Source organism: Pezoporus wallicus, unplaced genomic scaffold, assembly GCF_028554395.1.
Source record: "Pezoporus wallicus isolate ANWC-B61680 ecotype Strahan unplaced genomic scaffold, APGP_CSIRO_Pwel_v1 contig_8776, whole genome shotgun sequence".
NCBI lineage: Eukaryota > Metazoa > Chordata > Aves > Psittaciformes > Psittacidae > Pezoporus > Pezoporus wallicus.
In genome coordinates this window covers 215,820-242,060 of record NW_026639091.1, presented here as the reverse complement: position 1 = coordinate 242,060, position 26,241 = coordinate 215,820, and the positions used below count along the sequence as shown (strand labels likewise).

Sequence of the window (26,241 nt, the reverse complement as noted above, 5' to 3'; positions counted from 1 at the left end):
TCAGAAGCTGCAAGTAACAACTTCTCCCAGGAGCTTATCCTGTGTTCTCATTGCGCCTGACAGTTAACACCTTGAAAGTACACTCTTTGTGACACAACTTCTCTTTTTGCAAAGAACAGAAATACAAGAATATTGCTAGGCAGTATATCTTTCCATGCTGAAAATTCAAACCTAAAACTCTTTACTAACAACAGAGCTTTTCAGCCTCTGATTAAGGTGTCTTTGGACTGAAAACTTCAGAATGGTGATAATAGCCCAGATCAAAGGTCTAACTAGCCCAATATCTTGTATCCCACATTGTCTAGAAGGAGATGTCCCTGTTAAAGTGTGAAAATTGGTGAAGTGTATCCCAGTTTCCTGTATGATCACCCAGCCTCCAAACATTTCTGCTTTGATACTTTAAATCATGTCTGAAACCTTCAAATCAAGCTAGGGAGTTTAGACATTTATGTTCAACTAATGGTAATTGAAGATGTTTAAAAGACAGTAAATAGCTCTGAAAGTTTCAGTGTTAGTGTTTACATGGCTCAGAAAGCATGCACCATTTTCTACACAGCAGCAAACATCTGGCTGATTGTTTTTTCTAGTTTTGTTTCCCAAGAAGGATGAAAGCCAAAACAGGAGCTGTTCAATTCCATGGTGATGAAACATGATCATTCCCTCATGTTTAGTAACTGGCAACAGTACCCAGTTGAAGATTATTGTGGCTTCAGATAATAAACATACCTGCTCCAGTGGTTGATTTCATACTCTGTCGCCTGCCTTCATCTGAATCTTTGGGTATCAGGTTTCCATTATAAGAGAAGTGAATGGCCATTTGATTCACATGGCTTATTTGTTTGTATGCTCGTTCCTACCAAGAAGAAAAAAAACACCAAAATCAGAGGAGGAAAAGTATTTTAAAAACAGAAATACTGCGTAGACCAAATTGCTGAGGCTAAGAAGATCCATACTGATAAATATATGTTTGCTATTTGCATATTTACACTGAATTTCTTCCTATATCTCTCGACACTTGAGAGCCATAAATTAAAAATACCACAAAAAGAAGCAACAACATGAGACCTCTAGCTCCCCAGCACTGTAACAGCAAGTGAGTTTAAATATAGCTCTAATCGACCTCTACTACACACAGCACTCCATAGGAGACTCTCATGTCCTTTTGCCCTGAGATCCCAGAACATGCTGTTGTAGCTACACAAAAGCCTCACCATATGTAGAAAGCAACTCTGACCTGGGGATAGTACAGGCTCTTACCACTGTGCCCTGGTTACAAGCACTGTACTAATTCAGCTATTTGATGTTAGCTTGATTGGCAGTTTCTTGTGGACCATTGTACAGTGCAGGCAAGCACCTGGTCTCAAACCACCTATTAAGATTTTAAGCTGCAGCTAAAAGTGATCAGAAGCCACTGCAGACCACAGATGCTTCAATAGCTTCTTCTTAAAAGTATGACTGCTTTCTGTACCAATCACAGCATAGCACCAAGTATAGCACTGAGCCCACTCTAGTCACTGTGCAGGATTAGAAGTTACAGATCATCCATCACCTGCTTCTATCCCATGAATACAGAAAACATCAACTCCAAATGGAAGATAAAGTGACCTTATTTGTTTCCACAAAACTGATTTCCCTTCCCTGGTGATCTCATGTAATGGTTGGTCAAACTAGTTACTGTAGCAGAGGTAAGACAGGCCCAGGGATATTCCACTTGACTGACTGTTCCCTACCTAAGGTTGTGAATAATCTAGTGCCAAAGATGAAGGAGCTGTCCCTGTGTCCTTTCTTTCAGGGGGTGTAACCCTTGCAAGGGAGGAGTGGGAGGTGAAGACACGGTTCCAATCTCCCCCTCCCACAGCTTGCATTGATGTTCATGCTACCTGGAGAGACTGCTCCAGGGTAATGCAACATATGCTGTACACATACAGACATGAAGGTGTGACTCTTAGATGTTTCCTGGCAGTCTTTCCTGCACCCTCTCCTGCCCACTCCTACTCACCAGGAACAGAGCTTGTCAGTGATTTCATAAAGCACATTTCTGAGCTCTCCTGTAATTCAAACTGAATCTTAATATGGGGATACTGAGGTATAACTGTCTTACAAACTGAGTAAAGCAATGCCTTTTGTCCTCTAACCACCACAGAATAGAGAAAGTTACCGCCTAACTGTACTAATTATGTTCACTGCCAGATCTAGCTGAATAATTGTTATACCCTACTTATGAATTAATACATCAATGCTTTTATACTTTTGCCCTCTGCAAAAACCCTTTAAGAACCATTGGCAGCAAATATGTAACAAGATGAAGTCACATTAAAAGGAAATTTACCTAGTTATAAATCAGAAGTAAACACAAAACCATTTAACTGCAAAAAATGTCATTGTGATTTACAGGTCATGCCACACTTACTTTAAAGCTGTATCTGACGATATTCTGGGGAGCATGGGGATTATTAGCTTTCAGGATGCGTGTAATTTCCTCTTTTAATTCCTTTGGAATGGAAAAAAAAAATACTACTGTAAATAAAACTCCAGTATTAATACAACATACAGAATACAAAAATCAGCAGGTTTAGGGTCAGTTCTATGATGTTCAATTTCCTGCAGATACCTCATGTACAGCTGATGCCTTCACAAGAACAATGCCTGTGGCAAAGCAAGCTCAGAGTGGAATCCAAAACAGTCATCTGCTTCCCACCATTGTATTTCAATGGGCTTTCTTGAATCTTTTAGCTGACGTTAATTCTTATCTAAGCTATGTTAGCTGCATTCTATAGGGCAAGGAAGCTCATCAGTGCCTTGAAGTGTACACTGTCCAAAAATGCATAAACAATAAGATCAGTAGCAGTGCTCGCAGGATTGACCACTGCAGACAAATTGCAGTACTCAAGTTAACTATTTTCACTACCTGAGTAGGGGGAGGTGTATCTTCCCTTTGAGAACACTTGAAGGACAGGAAGCAGACTAGAGTTTTATATGGCAGTGGAAGAGAGAGCCAACTGCAGCTGAAATGGTGACTGACAGCAATAGTACTGAACCAAGCTGACAGAAAATGGCCATAAAACTGTAGAACTGTATATCACACACAGACACCTGAAAAGCTAAAAGGTTGGGTCTGGGGTCCTCCTTGTCTAAGTGACGCCTTTGCCCCATTCCCCTCTTGGATTAATTCCACGCAGTTACACTGCCTTAAGGCCAGAACTGTGATTAAAAGCACATTCTCTGTTTTCCTGCTGAAAGACATTTCAGTTTATGCAGCAGACACTGTACTTCAGCAAGTACAGTTTTCATCTCACAGGAATCCCTCCAAAACTAATGGGTAAGAGGTAGGCTTCATTTTATAGAATTTTGTATACATCTCATGACAGCTACAGGCACTGTTTTACTCACAGCCTCAGTCAGCTCCAGTTGATCAGGGGGTTTGACTAGAGCCTTTACTCCTGCCCCTGCATCTGCCACGTCTCCTGCTTCCGTGGAGACATCGTCATCCTAGCAGAGGAATGACAAACCCATTAGTACAACTCCCAGAGCAGCACTTCTCCAGGCATGGAACAAGGAGATAAAAGCAGCATCCCCCCAACTCATCTGTACTTTGAGCAGAGCAGATAACCCCAAAAGGCAGGCCCAAATCTGAAGATTGTTGAATGGCTACATTTGATGGCAAGAGTTCAGCAACGAGGAGACGAGGAGCTGCTGTCTGGAGATAATTCCTGGCCTGTAACAAAACTGGAATAACTCCAATAACAAAACTTAAGTAACTGTACTTCAGTTTTGATTTAAAAGTTGGCAATTCTGTTTCTTTTGACCATATACACCCAAATGAGTCAATACCTTAGGACTACTCAAGGGCACAAGTCAAGGACCTACAATTACTTCCAAAGGGCTATTCTATAAGCTACACTTAGAAACTAGTCTGAGATACAAAGATGCAGGGATGGGGATCCTGGAGGAATGTTAACCATTTTCCCATGAAGGCCAGCAGGTCTGCATTCTCCCAACACAGAGAGCTGCTCTCCTTAGGCTGTGTTTGGGTTGATGTCATGGTATGATATCATTAACAGGAAAATGAATCATTGCAGGGATGAATTTCAATTAATTGTCATCACAGATAAACTGCCAGAACACAAAGTTGCTGATTAAAGTGTTTAACTGCTCCAGGCAAAATTTATCCCTCAGTCAGAAATGTGTCATGGGTTGATTTAAAATAAATCAATCATTCTTTTAAATACAGTTCTCTCAGGTCTGCTAAACATTATAGAGCTGGCGGTGAATGCCGGGAATAAGTGAAGGCTGGTTGCAGGTACAGAGACTGGACCCAGCAAAGCTTTGCTATCTGCAGAGTGCCACAAACATAAATAGCACAAGGATGTGTAAAACCATGCAGTGGCTGAGAGAATTCTGCATATGCCAGGCATCCAGGGAAAGTCACAGACTGCAGCCTTTTTCTTCCCTAAAGGAGCTGAAATGAGGCAAGCTGTAAGGAAGGTCAGGCGCTCTAATACACGAGAGATTATGACGGCAGAACGGTTGTTTGTGATTTAATGCTCCCCACCTGCTTGTAGGACATTTATCATTCACAATTCGATGCCAACTAGATCAGTGGCTGTTTTCCCCAGTGAATCACATAAAAAGTGTTGTGGGTTTAATGTTTTTATTTATGATTTTCATTTAAAAGTAAATGAAAAGGGTCAAAAGAGGAACGTTTAACAAGACTGTGATTTGTTATAAGAAAGTGAAAAGCTGTTTATTACCATGTCTGTTTAAAGACACGTAAACTGTCGTTCTTCCATCCAAGCCAATACAGCAAAATAAGGGGAAGGTAGATTAAATATGGCTATTTTAAGCATTTATTTGCTCAAAAGTAAAAACATTATAATAAGGATTGTAATCAAAAAGTTACTACCTTTTTTTTTAATGTTTGCATTTCTATGTTAATTAAGTGAATATGGGATATGTTTTGATTTTTCTAAATCAAGCAGTCAGTTTTCTCACCCTCTCCAGCTGATATTTTGGAATTTACACCCCATACATTTTATTTTAATCTTTTCATATTGCAAATTACCTACATTGTACTTTTGCTTTAGCTGCCACTTTTATTCTAAAGTGCTGGTGTAATTCCCTTCTCAGTGGAAATCTAGAGCTTCCTAACCTTATTGCTAAATCAATTGGAATGTTACCAATTCCATAAAACAGGCCATTGTTCGGACTGCATCTAGTTTTCACCTCACAGATAAAGAATGAAAAAAACACTTTTTGAGACTTGTGGATTTGTGGATCTTACCCGTTTTTTAGATGCCGCTCTCAAAACCCTTGGTAGTCCTGCCCTTCCTCCTGAAGGTCCACCTTGGCCCTGAAGCGACAACATACCAGATGTAAACCTTCAAAGCACCTTTTCTTCCTAATTTAATCAAAGCAGAATAAAATTTTAATGTGTTTAATAATGTTTGCTCCAATGGTATGTTTCAAAAGCCAAACATTCCAGTATTTTGTCTATGAATAATTTAATTGAAAGGCTGTCCCTTTAACAATACAAGACGGCAGTTTTCAGGATAAAGAAACACTACGCTCTCTGCTTGTTACTGTCTATCTGTGATACCCCTAAATGTCACACACAGAGAGCGTTCTAGTGCCTGGCTCAAACACACAGAAAAGCTGCTTTTCTCCAAATGCCTGCATGTCATGGTGAGACTGGAGACAGCAGATCCACACCTACAAATACACAAGTGCAAAAAAAACACGGAAAACACTGATTAACAGCTGGAAAGTTAACCACTGCCAACCTCCCCAAGCACCAAAAAACATCTATAACAGGCTTCAAGGAAAACAAAGAAATAGTTGTTTATAGGGAGCCTGACAGAGTTTAAGGAATAACAGAAGGGCACCAGTGACAAAGCTTTATGAAAACTTCACAGAAGGTGAGAGAGGAAATGAAGAGGATCCTTTTAAGACACTGCAGGACAGACAAGACCAAAAACCCATATGGCACAGGGAGGGAGAGCTGATAAATTAAACAAAGGAGATAATATTCAAAATCTGGGCAAGAACAGGTTTCAAGATGGATGCCAGAAAAACACTGGATGGGATGGATAGGAACACCGAAGTAGGTACTTGGAAAAAGTTTTTGTCTTTGTGACAGGAAAGAAAGGAAACTAGAGAAGAGGGAAGGAAAATGAAGGTGTGGAAGAGCAAGCTCCCAAGGGTTTATTGATTTTCTTTAGAAGAATGTTAGAGTATGCCTTTCAGATCAGATCAAAAGTCCAACTAGCCAAGTATCCCCCTCCAGCAGTATTCAAAGCAGATATCTATGGAACTTTCTCCAGGATACCCCCTCAGCTTGCCACAGGGACTTAAAACAGAAATGCTGTCATTTTTATTTCATACCAGTGAACCTTTTTCTCTACAAATTTATTCAGTCCTTTTGGAATCCATGCACATTGTTAGCATGCACAGCTTCCACAGCAAGGATTCCCATGGTACAGCAACATGCAAATGCAAAGAACCCCTGCTTGCTTTTCAAGTCCGCCACTTGCTGTTTTCATCTGGTTTTCCTAGTTATTCTACTCACAATCCCAGCTTTATCATATTATCCATTTTTCATCCCCTTTTCCATACTTCTTATGAACACCTTAAGGAGCATGGTCTCTACAGAGATTCCTAGATGCCTCTTATAGTTCCCCTTCATTAGGAAAATTAAATATTCATTTCTACCATCTGCTTCCTACGCATTAAACAATTAAGCAGCTATAATGACTTCGACCCAGGATCCCCAAGCCTTTTTTCTAAAGTCCTTTTACTTGTTAAGACACGACAATAAGAATTCAGAAAAGAAAAATTTTCAGAGAAGAAGAAACAGCAGCAGAAATGTGAGGCTGTGTCTTTCAGTACTACTTCTCCTTGTACCACCTAAGTCACCTAAAACTGCATTTACTTTTATTCTGGAAGATACATATTAAAACCGATGAAAAATGAACAGTCCGATACATTTATATGCTTAGAAAATGTGCCTTGCTTTGAAATACAAATTATTATGACTCAAGTAGGAAAAATAAAGAGTTATGACATTTCCTTTATAATCCTGCAGTGGGCTGGTAGCAGAGCAGATCAGAGAGCCTAAGAGTCCCTACATCACAACCGCTGCTGAGACTACTGGATTACACAACTGCCCTGGGTCCCCAGCGCATCCTATCCTACAGAGAGCATGCTACATGTGAATCAGAGGTGATTTAAGCAACACAATTTAAGCAACAGATTTTCAGAGCAGAGTTTTATTCAGATCCAAATCAAAATCAAACTTTTGATTTTAAACATGAAACAAAGCCTACTCACTATTGCCCTTTGTAAATGAGTCTATAAAAGCATTTATCCTGCAGCAAAGGCATCGACAAGGCAATCTGAGGGTAATTTGGTTTGGCAGTTGCATAGATTTCAATTAACATAATCCGAAAAGCCACCTGTGAATACATATATGCAACAGTATTAAAACACAAAAATGGCACTGAAGAAAAGCTAGAGTGCACTGGAAGGAGACAGCACAAACCCTGCCCTGCTCCCTGCACTGTACTGTTTGTAGAACACAACGTGAGCAATTTTTCTAATCAACCAGAGGCCTATGGCTAATTTGCTTTATTTCTTTTGTCCTCATACAGTACCTTCATGGTTTTAAGACTGTAACTTAATGATATAATACAGTCCTGATATGACTGGGAGACCCTGAGGAGACCCATGGTGTGGCATAGAGGAGTACAGGCAGGTGATGATAAGTGATGGGGCACAGGCTTGACACAGGGAGACCCCACAAGTGTAAGCATCTTATCACTGGCCGGTTAGAGAAATGTAGATTTGCAGAGGGAGGAACTGAAGAAAATTGGGTTTAGGGGTAACAAAGAAAACAAAACAATAGCATCTAGCATACTACTACATGCCATACCAATGATGAAATGTGTGGAACTGTGTTAGCTAACATAAAATAAACTCCAAGTGGGTCTAGAACTGTTGGAATCCAGCTGGAAGGTGACACAAACATGAAGAGGTGAGATCCTAGTATTCTGGCAATATTATCACTAGACAACACTCATCATGACTAGATCTCTAAAATTATTACAGGGAGCAAAACAGGGACCAAACATTATGCTGGGGAGGGACTCTTCATTAGGGACTGTAGTGATAGGACAAGCGGTAACATGTTCAAACTTAAACAGGGGAAGTTTAGATTGGATATAAGGAAGAAATTCTTTACTGTAAGGGTGGTGAGGCACTGGAATGGGTTGCCCAGGGAGGTTGTGAATGCTCCATCCCTGGCAGTGTTCAAGGCCAGGTTGGACAGAGCCTTGGGTGAGATGGTTTAGTGTGAGGTGTCCCTGCCCATGGCAGGGAGGTTGGAAGTGGATGATCTTAAGGTCCTTTCCAACCCTAACTATTCTGTGATTCTATGTGTCAGCCAAAAATATAAAGTGTTTTACATAGCCTCCTAACTCAGGTAACAGCACAAAGTCTACTGCTGTTCCACTTGCTGAAAAGGGCAATCCTGACATTCCTTTTTATTGGTGCGCCTGTGCTTTGTCCTTTTGCTATCTCTTTTGTAAGCTCCTTCTCCCTGTAAACCTTTCCCCAAAGCCTGCACACTGTCCTCCTTCACACCTTTCATTAAAACTTCTCTGCCACATCTGCTGTAAAGAGTACTCAACAGCACCCAGATAGTTGATGAACTTCCACCACAGCTCAGAATGACAGCCATTGCTTCCTTATTCTTCTTTTTAATGTATCCGTAAGTTACTATTTAAGATGCAAACCTTTTGCTCTAAAAGCCTTTTCTTTGTTCCACAACGCGCAGTGTTTGTACAACAGGGAGGAGGTCACAAATGCACCCGCAATACAAATAAACAATAAAGGATAACTGTGAATTAACATAAGGATTGTATATTCACTAGCAAGATACTCACAACCACCAGCCTTCATACACATCTCTAAAATTCAAGCACATTTTTGCTGTTGTTAGCTACAGGAAAAAAAAAAGTTAACAGACTATTATCAGCATCTGAAAGAGAAGCATTTCAGAAGTTAGAAAATGTGAGAATTAAGGTTGCTTGGGCAACCTTCAATTCATCCCATCAGGGACAGGCATGGTACACAGCTTAATTCCATAACCATACACTTTGTTTTGTGTAAGTTCCCTTCCTCATTTAAGTTCCCCCAGGCTTACAAACATGGACAGAGTTCAGACAATATGTTGCTACTAGTGCTTTGGTTAATGTTGTTCAGCATCTAGAATCTTTTCTTTTTTTTTAATGCATAGCCTAAATCAGACACCCAGCAAAGAACATTTCAATCACAAGCCAAACACTAACATTTTAGTGAATTCCATATAAACTGAGGATGATTTTCCTACAGAAAAAAATTAACAGTCTTCCTAAATCTTTCTAATAAATGGTGCTATTATCCCTGCCTTTAATAATAATTAACAAGAGGAGGAGTGTGAATAATTATGAAAGATTTATATTAGGAAAAAAGTGACATTGTTGCTAGGGAACTAAGGAATGGGTAGGAGGCATTAAGGAGCTATAAGGCATTTCTCACCTCCAGGTCATCATCATAACTTTGACCATCCTGGTCGGTGTTCCACTGCTCCCACAAAAAATTCCAGAGTAAGAATTTATGCATGCTAAACATGATTTACCCTGATGAGCATCTTGTACTGAATAAATTAACAGATTATCATTTTTTCCATAACAGTCACAATATTTAAATTAAGGATACAGAAAACTAAGTTGACTTCTTTTCTGGACCTTTCTTCCAGGATGTGTTTATGATTGCAGCAGCTAGAAACTGGGACAGACATCGACTACGCTACAAGACAAATTGACTATTTAATATAGCAAAGATACAGTAATCCAACAGGATGATACAGATTAAGAGAGGAAACAGCTGAAAATTGATGCTTTAAATGCATTTAATTTTCTTTCCCCTTGCCACAGCCCTCTTTCACACAGGTAAACCATCAAGAGGTGCAAATAGCTGCAAAATGAAGTCCTTCAGCAGGAAGCTTTCCTACTGCTAAACTATCCAACAAGCATTTCTAATTATATTTTTAGGTTGGATACTTGGGTTGTCTCCAAATGAAATTCCTCTAATTATTTATTATTTAAGTTACAAACCAGGAAAATAAAATAAGAAGAAACTATTGGCTACTTTCCAAAGGACATAGCTGTAAAAGAAAAAAGCTCTCCAGGCTGGCATTTCCTAAAAGCTATCTTGTTTCTAAACACAGAAACATGTAATAGGATGGAAAGCATCTAAGAGATGTGATGGCTAGTGGAAGTTTTGCTCTCAAGACCCTAGCAATTTGAGTTCAGCTTGTCCTGCAATGAGGAAAACAATCACACCCAACCATTCATTCTAATCTTGTCCTTGCTCCCTCTATCCACAATGATTACTACTCTCTTTTTGTTGGCAATGTGACAGCCACAAATTGCTGTTCTGAGACTCATTAACTGAATTTGTACAAAGTAGACAAAGACTATCAGTACCTGACTTTTTGACTGAATAGCAAAAGCTCTGAAGCTTTTCTATATCCTGGAACAATCATGTATGATTCTTTTTTAACAGCTATTTTCTATGGCCCAGTTTTTCAACTATTTCATCCTTCACTGTACAAAACCCCTAATTTGTCACTGGCAATGCTGATGGCAAATAAATCATCTTAGTGTCCTACCAAACAGAGATTTACTCTCAAGAGCAAGTGTTCATTCAAGAACTGGGTTGAATCCTGATTTTGTGACCATAGAAATCCTTCAGGGAAAAATGTATCCATCCCGCACTTTCAGATCCAATGACAAATCAAGTAGGAGATGCAATGAAGCTACCACATGTGTAGTCCTGCCATCCAGGGTAAGTTCTTCACTACAGCCTTTGCTGGGTGGTGCATCCTTCTCCTATACTGTCAGATTAAATTGCCCCTTCCAAACTAGCTCTTGCAGCTTTTCATTATAGTGAGGACCCAGACACACCACTATACAGTAACTCACTGAGTAAGGTGAAGTGAAACTAAACAACGCTTAAAGCATCAGCTGGCTGAATAGATCTGGATTTGCAGACCCAACCCAAAATACCAGGAAATTCAGGAGGCAGGGATGATGAAGGTTGATTAGTCTGCAAAGCTCAACTGTCAGTTCCTATTAACCAAATTTTCCAAGGGCTGAAAATCAATTACAAAGTAATGAAACACTCATCAGGGCAATGACAAACCCAAACTATATTTTTTAGGACCATTTAAGAGACATTCCTGCAGCCTTTCTGCTTCCCATGCTCGCCATCAGCATAAGACAATCAGACTACAAGGCTGAACAATCACAGAACACTCTTGCTAAATTTATTTCATCTTTCTGAGAAAAGACATTTTCATTCCAACTTCTGAAGCATAGAGGTTAGCATGTATTATGAAAAGAACACAGCTGCTTGAAGGATTCTAAAGTGAAGAGGGAGAGACATTAAGAGCTAAGCCTGATGTTTCTGTAAAACCATTTAATAAATTCCTGCTAGCTTTTTATTCTTGTTTTGATTATTAGCAAACTACATACCAAACCACCACAAGACACAAGGAGCAAATAAGCACATAAATGGAAACAAAGCCAAAGGAAACAAAGTGACTTCCAGCTAGCCCTGCAGTAGACATCCATTTACACACACTAGGGATGCCAACTGAAGAGCTATTTGCCAATACATCTTATAATCTGTTTTCTGAGAAACACTAAACTGTTTATTTTATATTCTGTGGGCAGTTTAATGCATGCTTAAGAGCCAGTAAGCACCTTAAAAGCCTTGGCTGGCAAAAAAAAGTAAAATGTGTCTACTTGTTGACTGTGTTCGGAGAGAGGGTCTCTGATTCTCTTTGACATCTTGCTGAACGGCAAAGGAGCTGCTGACAGGTCACTGGGTGCAAGACTGCAAGTGTTTTAACATCTGCTGTCAAAATTCAGATGCTTTCTTAACACTGCATAAGTGATCCGTTGCTGACAGAGGATTTGACCCTAAGTGGTAAGACCAGCCAGTCTCGTTTTGCACACAGTAAATGTGAAGAAGTGTATGCAATGTCAGTTAAGAAACCATAAGCAATCTTGCTTCTGCTTGGTGGGGGTTCAGCTATAGAGGTACACAGCAGCACAGACTGCTTCCCACAGCTCAAAAAAAAGCCATAAAGCAAAGACAGGGAAATCTGTATTTCAACAGCACACCTGATACCTATGTTTAAAATAATCTTGGGAGCATTGGCCCCTTTCTCTCACTACCCAGGACTACATGTGGGCCTGACACCAGGTTAGGTGCTAATCCCGGCCCTATCAACATCTTTCTGTATTTCCATGCATATGCCACAAAGGTCAGTGTTTTAAAAGCATACTGCACTTCTCAGTGTCCTTCTTGTCCTAGTCATGTCAGGAAAGCTGAGAATCTAATTCTTCCATTCCCTTCTGTCTGATGCAGGGTTACTGGTTTATGCCTTTCCAAAATCCCACATCTTTCCAAAATGCTCTGGAGCTCTGTTATTGTCCATAACACATTACAGACCTGAAAGGAAGGATGTTATAGAAGAACAGAGCATAAGAAAGCTATTTACAAAGCTGCATTGGGAACACAAAGATCCAGGCATACAAATGCATTCTTATTTATGTACAAAAACATGCAAAAGCCTGAAGATGCTTTTAATCAAGGCTCAGATCAAGCCAAAAGATTAATCTGGAAGACCACAGCCTTTATCTCTGATGGTCTTTTACATATTTTCACCTGGGAATATGGGAGATTTCTTTCAAAGAAAAAGACATCCAGATGGCTGGAGACTGAACTGGAGGCTAAAGTTGCCCAGATAAAAACAAAAAAAAGAGTGAAATAAAGCAAGAAACTGGAGTCAGAGAAGAAGGCAGATACAACACAGGTACAGAAGAAGGGCAAGCAACCACCACCTGTAAGGGAAAAGAAGACGACAAAAAGAATTGATCACAAAGCACCTGAAGAATGCACAACCATGAAAGCAGAGGAGGGACTGAAGTGACAGACACTAAAAGAGAAGGACCTGATAGTGCCTGGGTAACTATCTCAGCTTTGAGTACAACCTCAAGAAGAAAATTTTCGAAGGGAAAGCAGTCAGCATTGAAAAAACCTAGGAGGCAAATCAGAACAAAGCAATATACAGAAACAGAGGAATGAAAAACAGAGGACAGTGGAAAAGAGCAGTAGTAGAGGAGCATTAGCAACAAAAGGGACAAGGATTGAAAGCCTAGGGAAATGATGCTTAGCAGAAAAAACAGCCTCAGCAACAAATAGCAGGCTTGTTTCCAGCCTTACTACAAACACTGGCACACAGAAGGTATGCATATGAGGGAGAAGTGTAGGAGCTTACTTATTTTCAGAGATTTTCTTGTCAAAAACTGGGATCTATACCCTAACTTACCAATTAACTTTATAGTGGCCATTATGGCTCAGTAAATTCCAATCATCAGGCCCTGAGTGGGTAGTAAGAAGTGCAAAGGCACTGCCGTCTACATCCTGAACTCCCAAAGCCACTGAGATGTGGGCTATATTTTGACTTAGGGAAAACAAAGCAAAAGTCTACGGACTCCAGAGCCAGCTAGTCAACTACAGAATTCATCCACTGCAAGAATATTCTGATAGATAAAAGGACATGAAACAGCCTCAGCCTTAACAAGCTCAAGGCAAATATAGGAAAGGCAGTACAGGAGAAGTTAAAATTATTTTTAAGTTACTGTAATGAAAGTTATGTGAAAAGCCAAAAATCTTAAGAATTTCATATAATGTTCCAAGATGTTTAAAATAAAATTAATGCCTTCATAGCACATTAATTTTTTCAAATAACTTGTGAATCAAAGCCTCTCTGTTCCAGAATATTTGAGATAATGGCTACCAAAAATGATTGAAAATATTTATGTGGAAATCTAAAAATAAAAGAAACTGAAATTCAGAGCAAGCATTTCATCTCATGTTTAGCTTGCGTCATCATTATTGAGTTTTACAATTTTAGCATAAACATCATAATCTAGGAGTGGATCTGGTTTATGGTTCTGAATTTGTGCCATTTGCAAACTTTATAAAGCCCTTTGTAACATGAAAATTACTAAATCTCTACCTCTTAGTACAAAATTAGGAATGTCACAGTGATCCCCTCTTTTCTTCTTGCCTGCTCTAAAGCCCACAAGCCCTCCTACTACAGCTGCAGAAACACCCAGGTGGCTCTCAGAGACCTCAGAGGCCATGAGGAACTATTTCAGTACTTCTGGATTTTGGGCTCCAACCCTTGGTTGCAGGAGCAAGAAGATGTCCTCAGGCTCTACAAAGCCAGCTCACATTACTGAGTTTTATTAGCTCAAGTTTCAGAAGTTGCATGGGTCTGTATGGTCTATACAGCTGCAGCATGGATAGACCAACAAGATGAAACATGCTTGTGTAACTGGAAGGGGATCAGATGATCAGCAAGGGTTGTTGTTCTCTCTTTGAAAGAGCTCCTGTTGTGCAGATCCTCTTGCAGATCACTGGGGGTTGTCCAGGAATCTCAGATACCATCTCACAGCTCTAGACCATCACGTTGGTCCCTCTTTTTTTCTGCTTTCTTTGATTAGTTACGGCTTTCTGGCACATGTTCTGGACCAAGGAAGGAGGCTGCTTGTTCTCAGTCACTGTGGGCCACTACTGCTAATGCTCTTCTCCCCACCCCAAAGATCAAATATTTTCAGATTGACCTAAACCATTTATGAATCACAGAATACCAGACTGGAAGGGACCTCATCTGGTCCAACCTTTCGAGGCAAAGCATGAGCTAGACTAATGTCCCAGCACCCTGCCCAGCCAAACCTTGTAAGTGTCCTGTGTTGGGGAATCCACCAGTTCCCTAGGGAGATTATTGCAATATCTGATTGTTCTCATTGGGAAAAAAGTTTCCTCTTTTGTCCAATTAGAATCTCCCCAGGAAAACTTTTGCCCATGACCCCTTATGCTTTCTATCTGATTCCCTGCAAAAAGGGAGTCTCCATCTTCTCTGTAGCCACACTCTAAATACTGGAACCTGGTGGAAAATTCTGCCCTAAGCCATCTTTCTCTAGGCTGAACAAACCCTGTTCTCTCAGCCTTTCCTCCTATGGCTTCCCAGTCCTTTGATCATCTGTGGCTTTTCTCTGGACCCACTCCAGCCTGACCACATCTATCTTGTTTAACAGGGACCTCAATTAAGCACGGTATTCTGGGTGCGGCCTGACAAGCGCTGAGTAGAGTGGGATAATGACATCTTTGTCTCTGCTGGTGATGCCTTTGTTGATGTAACACAGTCTGTGGGATATGAAAAGGGTTTTATCAGCCAGGTCATCTTCTGCTTTTAAATCAAACACTTTGCAAATCTAGTAGATGAGATCCAGAAATAAATCTGACTGGGCTGTTCATCCTGTACAGGCATCCACACAGACATACCCATGCAGAGCCTGAAGGCAGACAGTGAGGTCTCACGGAATACATCCCACACCACTACTCCCAGAGTAGGGTTACAGCCACAAAGGTTAGGACACAGCCTCACTTTATTGTCTGAACTGAGCAAAGACCAAATAGTAAAACTAAAGGAAAGTGACAAAACTTACAGCTAGGTGTAATTAAAAGAATTTTTACGGAAGTTTTTAAAAACAGGGATTTCAACCTGTCTGCTCAGTGTCCCTCAAAGATTCTCTGGCAGACTGGGGACACCTTAAGTGCATTAAAACCTGCCATGAAGGGAAGCATCATATGCTGTAACAGTGATGAAACAGCATGACAATGATCTGAAGACTATGTAGGGTTGCTATAGCAGTGACAGAGTGTGGGGTGCTGCAGCTTTGGGACATGCTTGTTTGCCTGGTGTGTACAATAATACCCAGTTTAGACTGGATATTAAGAAAAAAATCTTTACCAGGAGGGTGCTCAAGCATTGGAACAGGCTGCCCAGGGCAGTGGTGGAATCACCATCCCTGGAAGTGTTCACAAGCAGTGTAGATGAGGCCCTCAGTGACATGGTTTAACGGTGAACTGGCAGTGCTGGGGTAACAGTTGGGCTTGATGATCTTTCCAAACCTTGTTGATTCTTTGAGTCTACGAATTGATACAGAACACACAGGTGTCCTACCAGGGTGATGACGCACCTCAGTGCTGGGACAGTGATGCCACATCGTGTAACCACGCAGTAAGCAGTTCCAAGCCCTGGTGCCTCACCCAGCCCTGTGGGATTACAGGTCTGCAGGGCACTCTGGGTGTAGGGGGGGGAACAAGCTGGGCTACACATGATGGCATAACATACGGTAGCTCTGGGAACCGTCATGTCACCCTCACGCTGTGGCACCCCGCCAGAGCAGGGACTGAGGGCGGCAGGGCTACAGAAGGCGGTGCGGAGCGGAGCGCCGTTCCCTCGTGTGAACCGCTACCTCCCGCTGCACGAGGCACTGCCGTGACGCCATTCGGGGTGGGACGACGTCACGGCGGCGGTGACCTCACACCGCCACCGCCCTACTGCGATGCCGACACGGGACGAGCCCTTACCTGCCGGTGCTTGTCGGCCGCCTTGCCTGGCATCGCGACTGCCCCGGCGGCTCCCCGACACCGGCCGCTTCTCACCGCAGCTGGACGGAAGTTGACAGCTGTAACTATGGCAACGTACCGGAAGCGGCGTGCGGAAAGCCGTTGGCCGCAGCTATTTCTGAATATGCAGATAAGGGGTGGGGCTGTGGGGGCCGGACCCGGAAGCGGCGCGGCTGAGTCACGGCGGCGGCGGCGTTGAGGCAGTGATCGCGGCTGGTGGCGGTATTGTCGGTGTCGTCCTTCGGCGCGTGAGGAGCCTCCCTGCGCTCTCCCGTCCGCCCGCCTTCAGTCCGCCCGTGCCGCGCCCCAGCCCCGCCGCCACCATGATGGAGGAGATAGACCGGTTCCAGGTGCCCGCCGTGCGCGCCGAGATGCAGCCGCTGGTGAGGGGAGGGAGGGGCGGGCGGGGCCGCGATGTCCCCGGGAGCCGCCGCCGCTGTCTCATCGCGGTGTCCGGGGACGGAGCGGGAGCAGCAGTGCCAGGAGGAAGAGGAAGGGGGGGAACCGGTGTCAGTGCTGGGGTCGGGTCTGCGGGCCGCGACCGTTATGTAACGGCCGTCCCCTCAGCGCCGCCGCCATCCCCGCCGGGCCCCGGGGCTGTGTCCAGCGGCGGCTGCTGCTGTGTCATCCCGCGGTCACCGTAGGCACGGCTGCCCGTCCGCCTCGATCGTCCTATCCCCTCGGCGCCGCCGGTAGCTACGGCAGAACCCGCCTGCGGGGAGGGTGGCAGCAGCTGCGCTCCTGCCTCCGTGCAGCCGTCGCCTCTCCCGAGCATCATCCCGGCCTGGCTGGCGGTGGGGCGGGTGTTCGCCGCCGCCTTAGCCGGGCTCCCCAGCGAAGGGCGGGCTGCCAGAGCAGCCGGGTGCGCTGGGGACTGCGGGGTTTTAGTTGGCTCTCACAAGATACGTGAGATCTGGGGTGAAAATTAGGTGGTGGTTGCGCGCAGCGCGGTCTGGGAGCTGCGAGGCGCGGTGATCCCCAGGGACTGGATTAGCCTCCCGGGTTGGGTGTGAAATAAGTGCGGTGCGAGGCTGGAGGACCTTCCCCATGGCTGATTTTACAGCCGCTGCTCTCAGTACGGAGCTGCTGTTGGATGCTCGTCGTGTGAAAAGTCCAGGTGTTTTACAAAGAAACAGCTCTGGAAATCCGTTTTGCTGACAAAATAATTTACATTAAAAAACACCCCCCAAACTGTGAGTGCTTGATTTCCGCTCCTTCCCCCTCCTTCCCTTTGCCAGGGCGTGTGTTCTTCATATCAGGATGTTTTTTCACTTCATAGATGCAATTATATTCAGTTAATGAGCTCTGAAGAGGTTGACATGATGGTTACCCTACTACATGGGACCCTGGGGAATGTTTGCAGCAAAGGAAGTATACGGCTTGTGGGGCTTCACAGCTGTGTAAATGGGCAGGTAGAGTGGCCCTGGGCTTTTGGTAGCTTTTGAAATGACAGTTATGAAGGAAGGCCAGCTGGCTGGCAGCCATAGGAGATGCTAGACTAAGCACTCGAAAGACTTCTTATGAGCACGTAGCTGCTTTGCTTTGATGCTACAGGCTTGCCTTTGTATGATGTTGTGCCCCAGCTGCATGCCACAGAACATCTGAATGTTTCCACTTCTGTTTCCCACCTGAGAGAGGTACTGGTGGGTTCCTTTGCCCTTATTCCAGTCTGCCTCGCTCTCTGCTTGTTGTATTATTACGTATAACCTGGGACCTGTTGAAATACAGTTCACCTTGGCATTAAACTGAAAGCTGGATAATGGGCTGACTCACTCAAGTTGCTGATTCTCTTTGGCACCTGGAGTAAGCACATTCCATCTCAGCCTCTGATTGTGTGAGATGGGAATATGAAATGTTTGAAGAGGTGGAAAGAACTTTAATGAAATACTTGCATGGATCCATTTGACAGCAGGTGAGGGTAGGTTATTGGCAGGTTTATGTTACCACTGAAGACGCTACTGAGATTTCCAGTATATCAAACTGTACATTAGAGTTATCTATCAATCCTTGGTTTCTTGTTGCAGCTGGTGTTTGTAAAAAGTTGAGAACACTGTAATTGTCTCATGAACAGAAGGACCCTGTGAAGGTCTACAAACTCAAATTACCCCTTAGTGGCAAGAAAAAAGCCCTTTCAATGGTGCGAGTGTTGACAAATTGTGAACATGCATTTTAGTTTCATTTTTGTTGTTGTTTGGATCTTTTCCCACCTTTGTGGTGGGAAAGAAAACTGTCCGTTCAAGCTGATACAGGCTTGTTGCATGTGCTACTTGTCTGAGTTTTTATCAAGCAGAGACAACAGATCACTCTGAACATCCCTGCTTCCTTCTTCCTTCCCCACCTCTGTATGCTGAGCATGACTCCATTTGGTATGGGATATCCCTTGGTTCAGTTGAGGTCAGTTGTCCTGTTTGTGTTCACTCCCAACATCTTGTGCACCTTCAGTCTGCCAGAGATCTGTCTAAAAGCCATCTGACAGGCAGGTCTGCTAATCTTCTGATGTTCGAAATCAAGAGACAGGTACGGCTGTTAAATGCTGAAGGGAAGTCATTCTTGCAAGGTAGTCTGAAGCTTTTCTGAGCCCCTCAGCCTCCAAACCTGCCACTGATACTGACACTATTGATGAGCTGTCTGTCAGGGATGATAGTATGCTAATATCTGATGTCCACTGAGTACATCCTGACAATAACCAGTGTTGTATTTACTGAGCAGAGACAGAGAACCTGACATATCCATGGCTTCTTGCAAAAGTAAGTTCTTTAAAACTCAAATGTGTCTGGTGGGAGAATCTTTTCTCCTTGACAGCCTTGACCAACCAAGGAGTGCACTGGCATCCCACTGCAGGCCTAAAGGCGGTACTTAGATAGTACAGACAGGAGCTGTGTGGAGTACTGCTTGCTCCAACAAAGCCCACCAGATCCCTCTGCAGTTTTCTCTCTGCTAATAGCAAGTAGATGGGGGTTGTGTTTCTGAGCCGGGAAGCATCTGGTCTGCAGGCTCAACGTTGGCCTGCTCTTTTATGTGTGACTTTCTTACCCTACCACCGCATTGGATGCGGGGATATGAAGAAGGGAGGCAACCATTTTCTCCTGTCTCCAGACGGTTTGGATAAGCCTAAGCTGTCTTGATTCTGCTTGGCCTTTGCAAACATGTGTAGCGAGAACTGTGTACTAATGCAGACCCAGGGAGAGGTTCAGTGCAGGACTTAATGAGGGGGAGCTGCTGTGGGCAGGTGGACAGGGTGGCATATGGACCCTGGTTAAACGCTGGCAGGCTGTAGGATGAGATGAAGCCTAGTGTTTTGTATCTTTGCAAGACACATTACTTTGCTTATTTTGATATTGTGGCACAATTATGTACATATTCGTAAAGGAAGGAAAGAAAGGCTGGTAACCATCAGTTCTCCTCGTTCATGTGGCTCCTTTCCATGAAAATGGGATGGTTTGTTCTGATTCCTGTTTCCTCTCTTGGATGCTGGTGACTCTTGGCTTCCATCCCAAAAATGCCTGCTTCTTCAAATTAATACAGGCTAATTTACAAGGGGTTTGTTTACTCTGGATTCTTAGTGTCATGTCTTCCTTATCAATGCGATGCAGTCTCCACTGTGGAAATTCTTAGTTCTGCTTAGTTTCTGTTTGATCTTCAACTCATCATGATCCTTCTGCGCTCACAAAAAGGTCTCTCTCCTTGTTAACTCCTGGGTGGTGGGTTCATAACAGACAGTCCATTCCCAGGATTTCGGGAATGCGTGGTGTGATGAGGTCTGAAATTGACTATTTCTGTGACACTTATACTTGGTAGATAGCTGTCTTGGCTGATGGGGTTGGTATTTGATGTGTTAACTTCAAACTTATGTTGTTGTTGGTGCATTATGATGATGTGTGTTGACTTTTTTTTCTAGGTTTTGGGGTTGTTTTTTTTTTTTTTTTGTCTGGAAGGTTTCCTAACATGTAGTTCTGATTACAGAGGGTACGTACATCTTTGAGAGAGAGATGAAGGGACATATGCACAGTGAGGATGCTGCAGAGAAATAGAATCAAAATACTTTTTTGAAATAGGAATGACGGAGTCTGCAACTATATGTAGACCCATCCTTTCTTTAGCACTGAAGCCTCCCTGCATGCTCTCCCTGAGATTTCTAAGTCTGTATTTTGTGATGTTAGCTAAACTCTTGCAAAATCTGTAGTATTTTTGTTGAAACAAAATGTACTGAGCACAATGCAGTGGGGTTGTATCTTGAATTCTGCTGGAATCACACACCAAGTACTTGCTGGCGTATGATGGCAAACTGAGAGATGACAGTGTTGGATCACACGTTGCTCTCGTACATTGACGCAGGCAGTTTCTGTTTTTAGCACAAAAATGGAATTAGAGTAAAAGTGTGTTTGCCCACATGGCACCAGTATGACTTTTCCTAAGAAAAAGCACCTGTCAAAGTGCAGTAGCTTCTGAGGAGCTTTGACAAAAAACTCTTAAGGCTTTGGCTCATTTCCTGAAGGCAGCAGCTGGAATGCTGCATTTTGGTTTCCCAGTTCTCTGCCCACGTGAGAAATGGGAACTCTTTCCAAAGAAATTGGGCTGATGGTTCTTTTATCTCATTCTGAAGCATGGTGGCCAGGCAGGTTCCTTGCAGAAGTTTGTCAGGCTGTGGGACCTCAGACTGGTAGCTTTAGTTGTGATGATGACAGCCAACCTAAGGATTTTAGTAACCGCATCCTGCGGTCATGCTGTAGGCTTTTTAGCTGGGATGCCAAATCTGCGCTGGTCCTGGAAGTGTAAAATTTCCAGAAACTTTGAAAATACAGAAGATGCATTTCTAGTCTGAATGCTGCAGAGCCAAAAATGTTAACGTTAGAGGAGAAAAACAGAAAAGAAAAATATTATCTATTGGGTATTTAATTTAAAAAAAAACACCCAACTATTATTTTGTCAGTGGACAGTGTAAGTGCTCAGCATGCTTATATAATGTGAATTCTTTATTTTTGGAAAATATTGATTATCTCATCCCAAGGAAGTGTGTTATGATCTCTTTGTTTTGTTTTCTGCATCCCTAAAATGGAGAAAAACCTAAAAATAGAAAACTGAAATTAAGCAAGAGGTGAAGAGAAAGGTTATACATCTAGGGCTTCGGAATAGTGGATTAATGTAACATTAGGTCTCTAGTGTAGCTACACAATACACTTTCTTGTTTGGAAGGAAAATATTTCTAAAATGAAAATGTCTGTATGTATATTCATTGTAATGTAGCCCAAGGGTTACACAGCTATATGTTTTGTGAATGCTTACAGTACATGAGATTTGTAATGTCACAACACTATGAGTTCTGAAGCAGAACTATTTCAGATAATGCTGCCTTTAGTTATGCAGCCTGTTTTGGTGTGCTGCAGTGTCATCTTTAACGGTAGTCTAAGCATTGCTTCCCTGAATACTTCAGTTCATTGGTGTTCTGTCCTTTCCCCTCCCTGTCTTGTATCAGACCTTCAGTGCAGAGATACAGGAGCACTTCTATTGCCACTCCATGCCAGCCTCAAACTCCAGCAGTGTTCCAGCACAGGCTCCCAAACAGCCATGGTGAGGGATGTGGCCGCTGTAGCTAGAGGATGACCTGTCGTGACATGGGAGCATGTTGTGGCTGGCACTGTCTCTGCAGGCACATTGGTTTGTCTTCTCCGCTTTTTTTGCACAAGCTCTGTGCAGAAATGATTGTGACTATGGTTGTTTTGTCAGTCATGTTTGGCAATCTCTTCTTGAATGAAGAAAGATGATTAAAATGGGGCGCTGTACTCTTATGAGGAATTCAACCTGCACAGTGCCCTCTTGGGATTCTTCTGTGACTCCCAAGAGCTCATTGTCTGTATGTAGCTTGATATTAATATGTACTCAGACACCAATTTCTGCTACTGATAGAGCTGTATACTCTTTGTGCCAGTGGGTATTAGCAGGTGTGTATAGAGTCAGACAAGATGAGCAAAATGCCAGGGTGAAAGAGGAGAGCAACACATGCCTTCAATTCTGCAAGCCTTCATTCAAGAAAAGCCCTCAACTTACCAGTGAGGCTGTAGGGAGTATGTGGCCTCTTTAGAGTTACATATTCGTTGCTGTGAAACTGAAGACTGAACTTGATTAAGATTAGAGGAGGAACTCCATCTCTAATCTTTGATTAGAGATCAAACCCCATCGCTGGTGCAATCTATGGGACAGGAGATTAAGAGTGGAGCTGGCTAACAGTAAGACTGAGAGTTCGTCAGTCATCATAATATACCTGTTTTTTCCAGACATTTAAAATGTTGGCTGGAGTAGTTGCCTTTTTGCTTCTACATACATCAGTTATGTGTCACTTTCTGCAGCCAGGTAGAAATTTTACATAGAAATGCATCTATGCCTTCCACTCACAGTTGCTCGTGCCATGCATCTTCGGTGAAGTCTTATGCCATTTTGAATATAAGGTCCCTCTGGAGTTATTCTTTTATCTGCCACTATAAAATTGACATCATAATGATGCAGCCACTTGCAACTAGTAAATCTGTCAGTCCAGCCTGAACCCTGTGTAGTGTTCTTGGCTGTTATTCTTTTGGAGTTTTAAAGTGTAATCTTGTGAAATGGATGGGTGTCCATTTTGTAGTATGCAATAGAAAGCAAATACTTGCTTCACTGGTTTGACTGTGAAGATAGTGAGTTAGAATCAGAGAATCATAGAATGGTTTGGGTTGGAAAGGACCTTAATATCATCCAGTTCCAACCTCCCTGCCGTGGGCAGGGACACCTCCCACTAAACCATCTCACCCAAGGCTCTGTCAAACCTGGCCTTGAGCACTGCCAGGGATGAAGCATTCACGACTTCCCTGGGCAACCCATTCCAGTGCCTCACCACCCTCACAGTAAAGAACTTCTTCCTTATATCTAACCTGAACTTCCCCTATTTCAGTTTAAACCCATTCCCCCTTGTCCTATTGCTGCAGTCCCTAATGAAGAGTCCATCTTCAGTATCCATTGTATCAGTGAATGGATGGAGTTTGAGTGAACAAAATTGTAGGTGGAAATTTTCTTCATTTTGAGCAGTACTTGCTAGGGAATCTGTTTGGGTGTTGGACACATCTGTCACTGATTGACAGGACAGCAAGGTTTATTACTTTGGGAAAGCCTTTAGCAGGGAAACGCTCTCTTACATACATGCAGAGTATATTGGTGCATCTCAACAGGTTTTACTAGGTGAGTTGCCTCATACCTGTCTGGCCCTGTTTTTCTTAGTTTCTTTCCAGTGTCCTTCCTGAACTAACATCCATTAATATGAGTAGCTCACCATTTGGGCTCTGCCACATTCAGTCTAATAAATCCTGTAGACAGTCCATTTTGCTAAACCAAGCGCAGCAGTGGTATTCTAATGATCATCGTTTCTCTCTCTTGGTGTTCTACTGATTGCATGGGAATGTAGGTTAGTCATTTAGTACACCCATATTCAATTAAAGTGTTTACTTAGGTTATGTCTTATTTCAGGTTTTTATGTGGTCCCAGGTGAAAATAAATCTTGGTTCCTGTTTCAATGTCAGAGATGCTTATGCTAATCTAATTAATATTTCCTTCCCTATCCCCCCAGTGAATTTGGGGTGTGTTGCTGTCCACGAAGTTTGCTACAGGCATGGAAAGAGCTTTTGAGCTGGGATGAGGTAGCCTCTCCTGCTCAAATCCTAATGTTTGTGGCCACGGTATAAATCTATAAAGTAAAGGCTTTTGCCTGCAGTTGTTAATGCAGTAGAAGAATATACCTGCTATTTTAATACTCATGGGGCTTCATCCTCAATGGTAGTGACTCGATTGTGGGGCTTAACTTTTAATCTGAAACTTGTTTTGTGGTCAGTTGTTGCAAGTAGCTTAAGGTGTAGTAAAATAAAAGTTTCAAGATTTGTAAAGTCTGCAGGACCTGAACATCCACGGATCTGTCAGAGCAGGCTGACCTGAGAAATGGGAGAGGCAGGGAGAGAGCTCTGCATTGCATGGGGTGCCTATTGTTAATCGAAAAGAAAAAACAAATAGGAGTGTTCCTGGCATTGCAAAGCTTTGGTCTGGCAGAATCTTGTAACTGACATGTCTAAAAATAATATGCTCCTTTGTATGAAAGCATGATTTTCTTTCCAACCACATGCACGTGATGCAAATGGAAAATATATTGCATGTGATGGGCAGAGCAGACCCTTCAGTTGAACACCACATAGACATTCTGCAGGCATCTCTTTGTCAGCTGAGGCATGGAAAAAGGTGATTGCACTGATGGGCTGAAACTAGTGAAGGGTTACCCTTCCAGGCTTGCTTTGTGTAGTTTGGAGTAGGGTGTCTTGGTGTACAGAGAAATGTGCAGTGCTCCTGTGCCTGTACAGGGACCAGCGAGGCTGGTATAGCCTCCACTCTGCAGTAGCCCTTCTGGAACCATGCTTCTGTGGGACAGCTTTGTTCCAGTGGCAAAACGGACATAGTGTAAGTGCAATCAATATCATGGAAATGGTGTAGTGTCTTCTGAATTGTAGCAATGACCCCTAATGGTTGCAAACATGGACTTTTTTGGAAGCACAAGGGAATGTGCAGTAACTGAACCTTGATTCTTGTAGCATCTGGCTCTGGAATACATATGGAGTAAGAGAAAGCCAGGCACGATATCCCTTGAGACAAGCTGGAGGGGTATGAACATGATAGGGATGTGTAACAGGATTTTTATAGGATCTGTGTGATATGGAAGTAGCAGGAAAACCTCTTTTTCCTTAAGCTTAGAATTCTTAAACTTCAAACAATCTTGAAGCAAAATAGTGTTGTAGTCCAGGGAAACACTTAACCATTCCTGTCTCTCCCCCTGCCAACATCTGTTGGGTCTGTGGATCTATCTAGATCCCTAATCTTAATTTCCCGTAATGTAAGGGTTAGAAAAAAAGTGAATAGCAGTCACAAGAATAGTTACAGGAACAGCATGTTCACAGGATTTGAAGATGGAGGTCACCTGGCCCACTGGAGCATGTAAAAGCTGCATTTCACTTAGGGTTGTTGGCAGTTGATAAGCCTAGGAGAAACTAGCTGGCTAGTGATTCCAATTCTGCAAATGTGTGTGTCAAAAGTTGGATTTAGAGTACTGTTTTGACCACTGTGCTAGGATTAAGGGGAATGGGTATGGTAGAAAAGTTAAAAGAAGTCAAACTCTTCTTGAAAATTAATTGTGACGCATCAGTACTGAAGTTTGTCTTACAGGAATTGTCACTTCAGGATGTTAATGCAAAGCCTGAAATAGACTCTAGAATTCTGCAAAGCAGTAGCAGTTCCTCTGCTGTTCTGATGGTGTAAAAAGTAAAACCACTCCTGTCTTCATCTGTTCCAGCAGAGTGAAACCCTCCCTTAGGTGTATGTACTTCAGATGGCATATCATAAAAGTACTTCTCCTTGAAAAGAGTATCTTGTAACCCTTGCAAAAATTAGGGCAAAGAAATTGTGAAAATAACTGAGATGATCCATGCTGTGCATGTAAGAATTATTATAAAGAGATTATCTGGTTATGGGAGAATGCTTCATTTGGATTACGTAGCTACACAGAATTTGTAATCTGTGCTTTCTGCAGGGAAGTTTCCTTGTGCTGCAGTGGAAATGTCAGATACACTCTTTCATTAACTCTTAGTT

General features: G+C 42.7%; 2 protein-coding genes across 7 annotated transcripts in view; one reads left to right on the top strand and one right to left on the bottom strand.

The window, feature by feature from the left end:
• The window catches only part of DNAI1 (dynein axonemal intermediate chain 1), a 153,886-nt gene extending 137,224 nt beyond the window's left edge, over positions 1-16,662 (bottom strand). For all 4 annotated transcript variants that reach the window (XM_057413657.1, XM_057413659.1, XM_057413660.1 and 1 more), the window contains exons 1-5: positions 16,555-16,662; positions 5,282-5,350; positions 3,391-3,489; positions 2,411-2,491; positions 727-853 (exon numbers count right to left, since the gene is read on the bottom strand). In XM_057413657.1, coding sequence (XP_057269640.1) covers positions 727-853; positions 2,411-2,491; positions 3,391-3,489; positions 5,282-5,350; positions 16,555-16,587 — 409 coding nt within the window. In that variant the 5' untranslated portion in view covers positions 16,588-16,662. The remainder of the gene's footprint in view (positions 1-726; positions 854-2,410; positions 2,492-3,390; positions 3,490-5,281; positions 5,351-16,554) is intronic.
• A 74-nt stretch (positions 16,663-16,736) lies between these two features.
• FAM219A (family with sequence similarity 219 member A) overlaps positions 16,737-26,241 on the top strand; it is an 87,595-nt gene continuing 78,090 nt past the window's right edge. For 2 of the 3 annotated variants that reach the window (XM_057413662.1, XM_057413661.1), the window contains exon 1: positions 16,737-16,976. In XM_057413662.1, coding sequence (XP_057269645.1) covers positions 16,917-16,976 — 60 coding nt within the window. In that variant the 5' untranslated portion in view covers positions 16,737-16,916. The remainder of the gene's footprint in view (positions 16,977-26,241) is intronic. The other variant, XM_057413663.1, reaches the window with a different exon arrangement.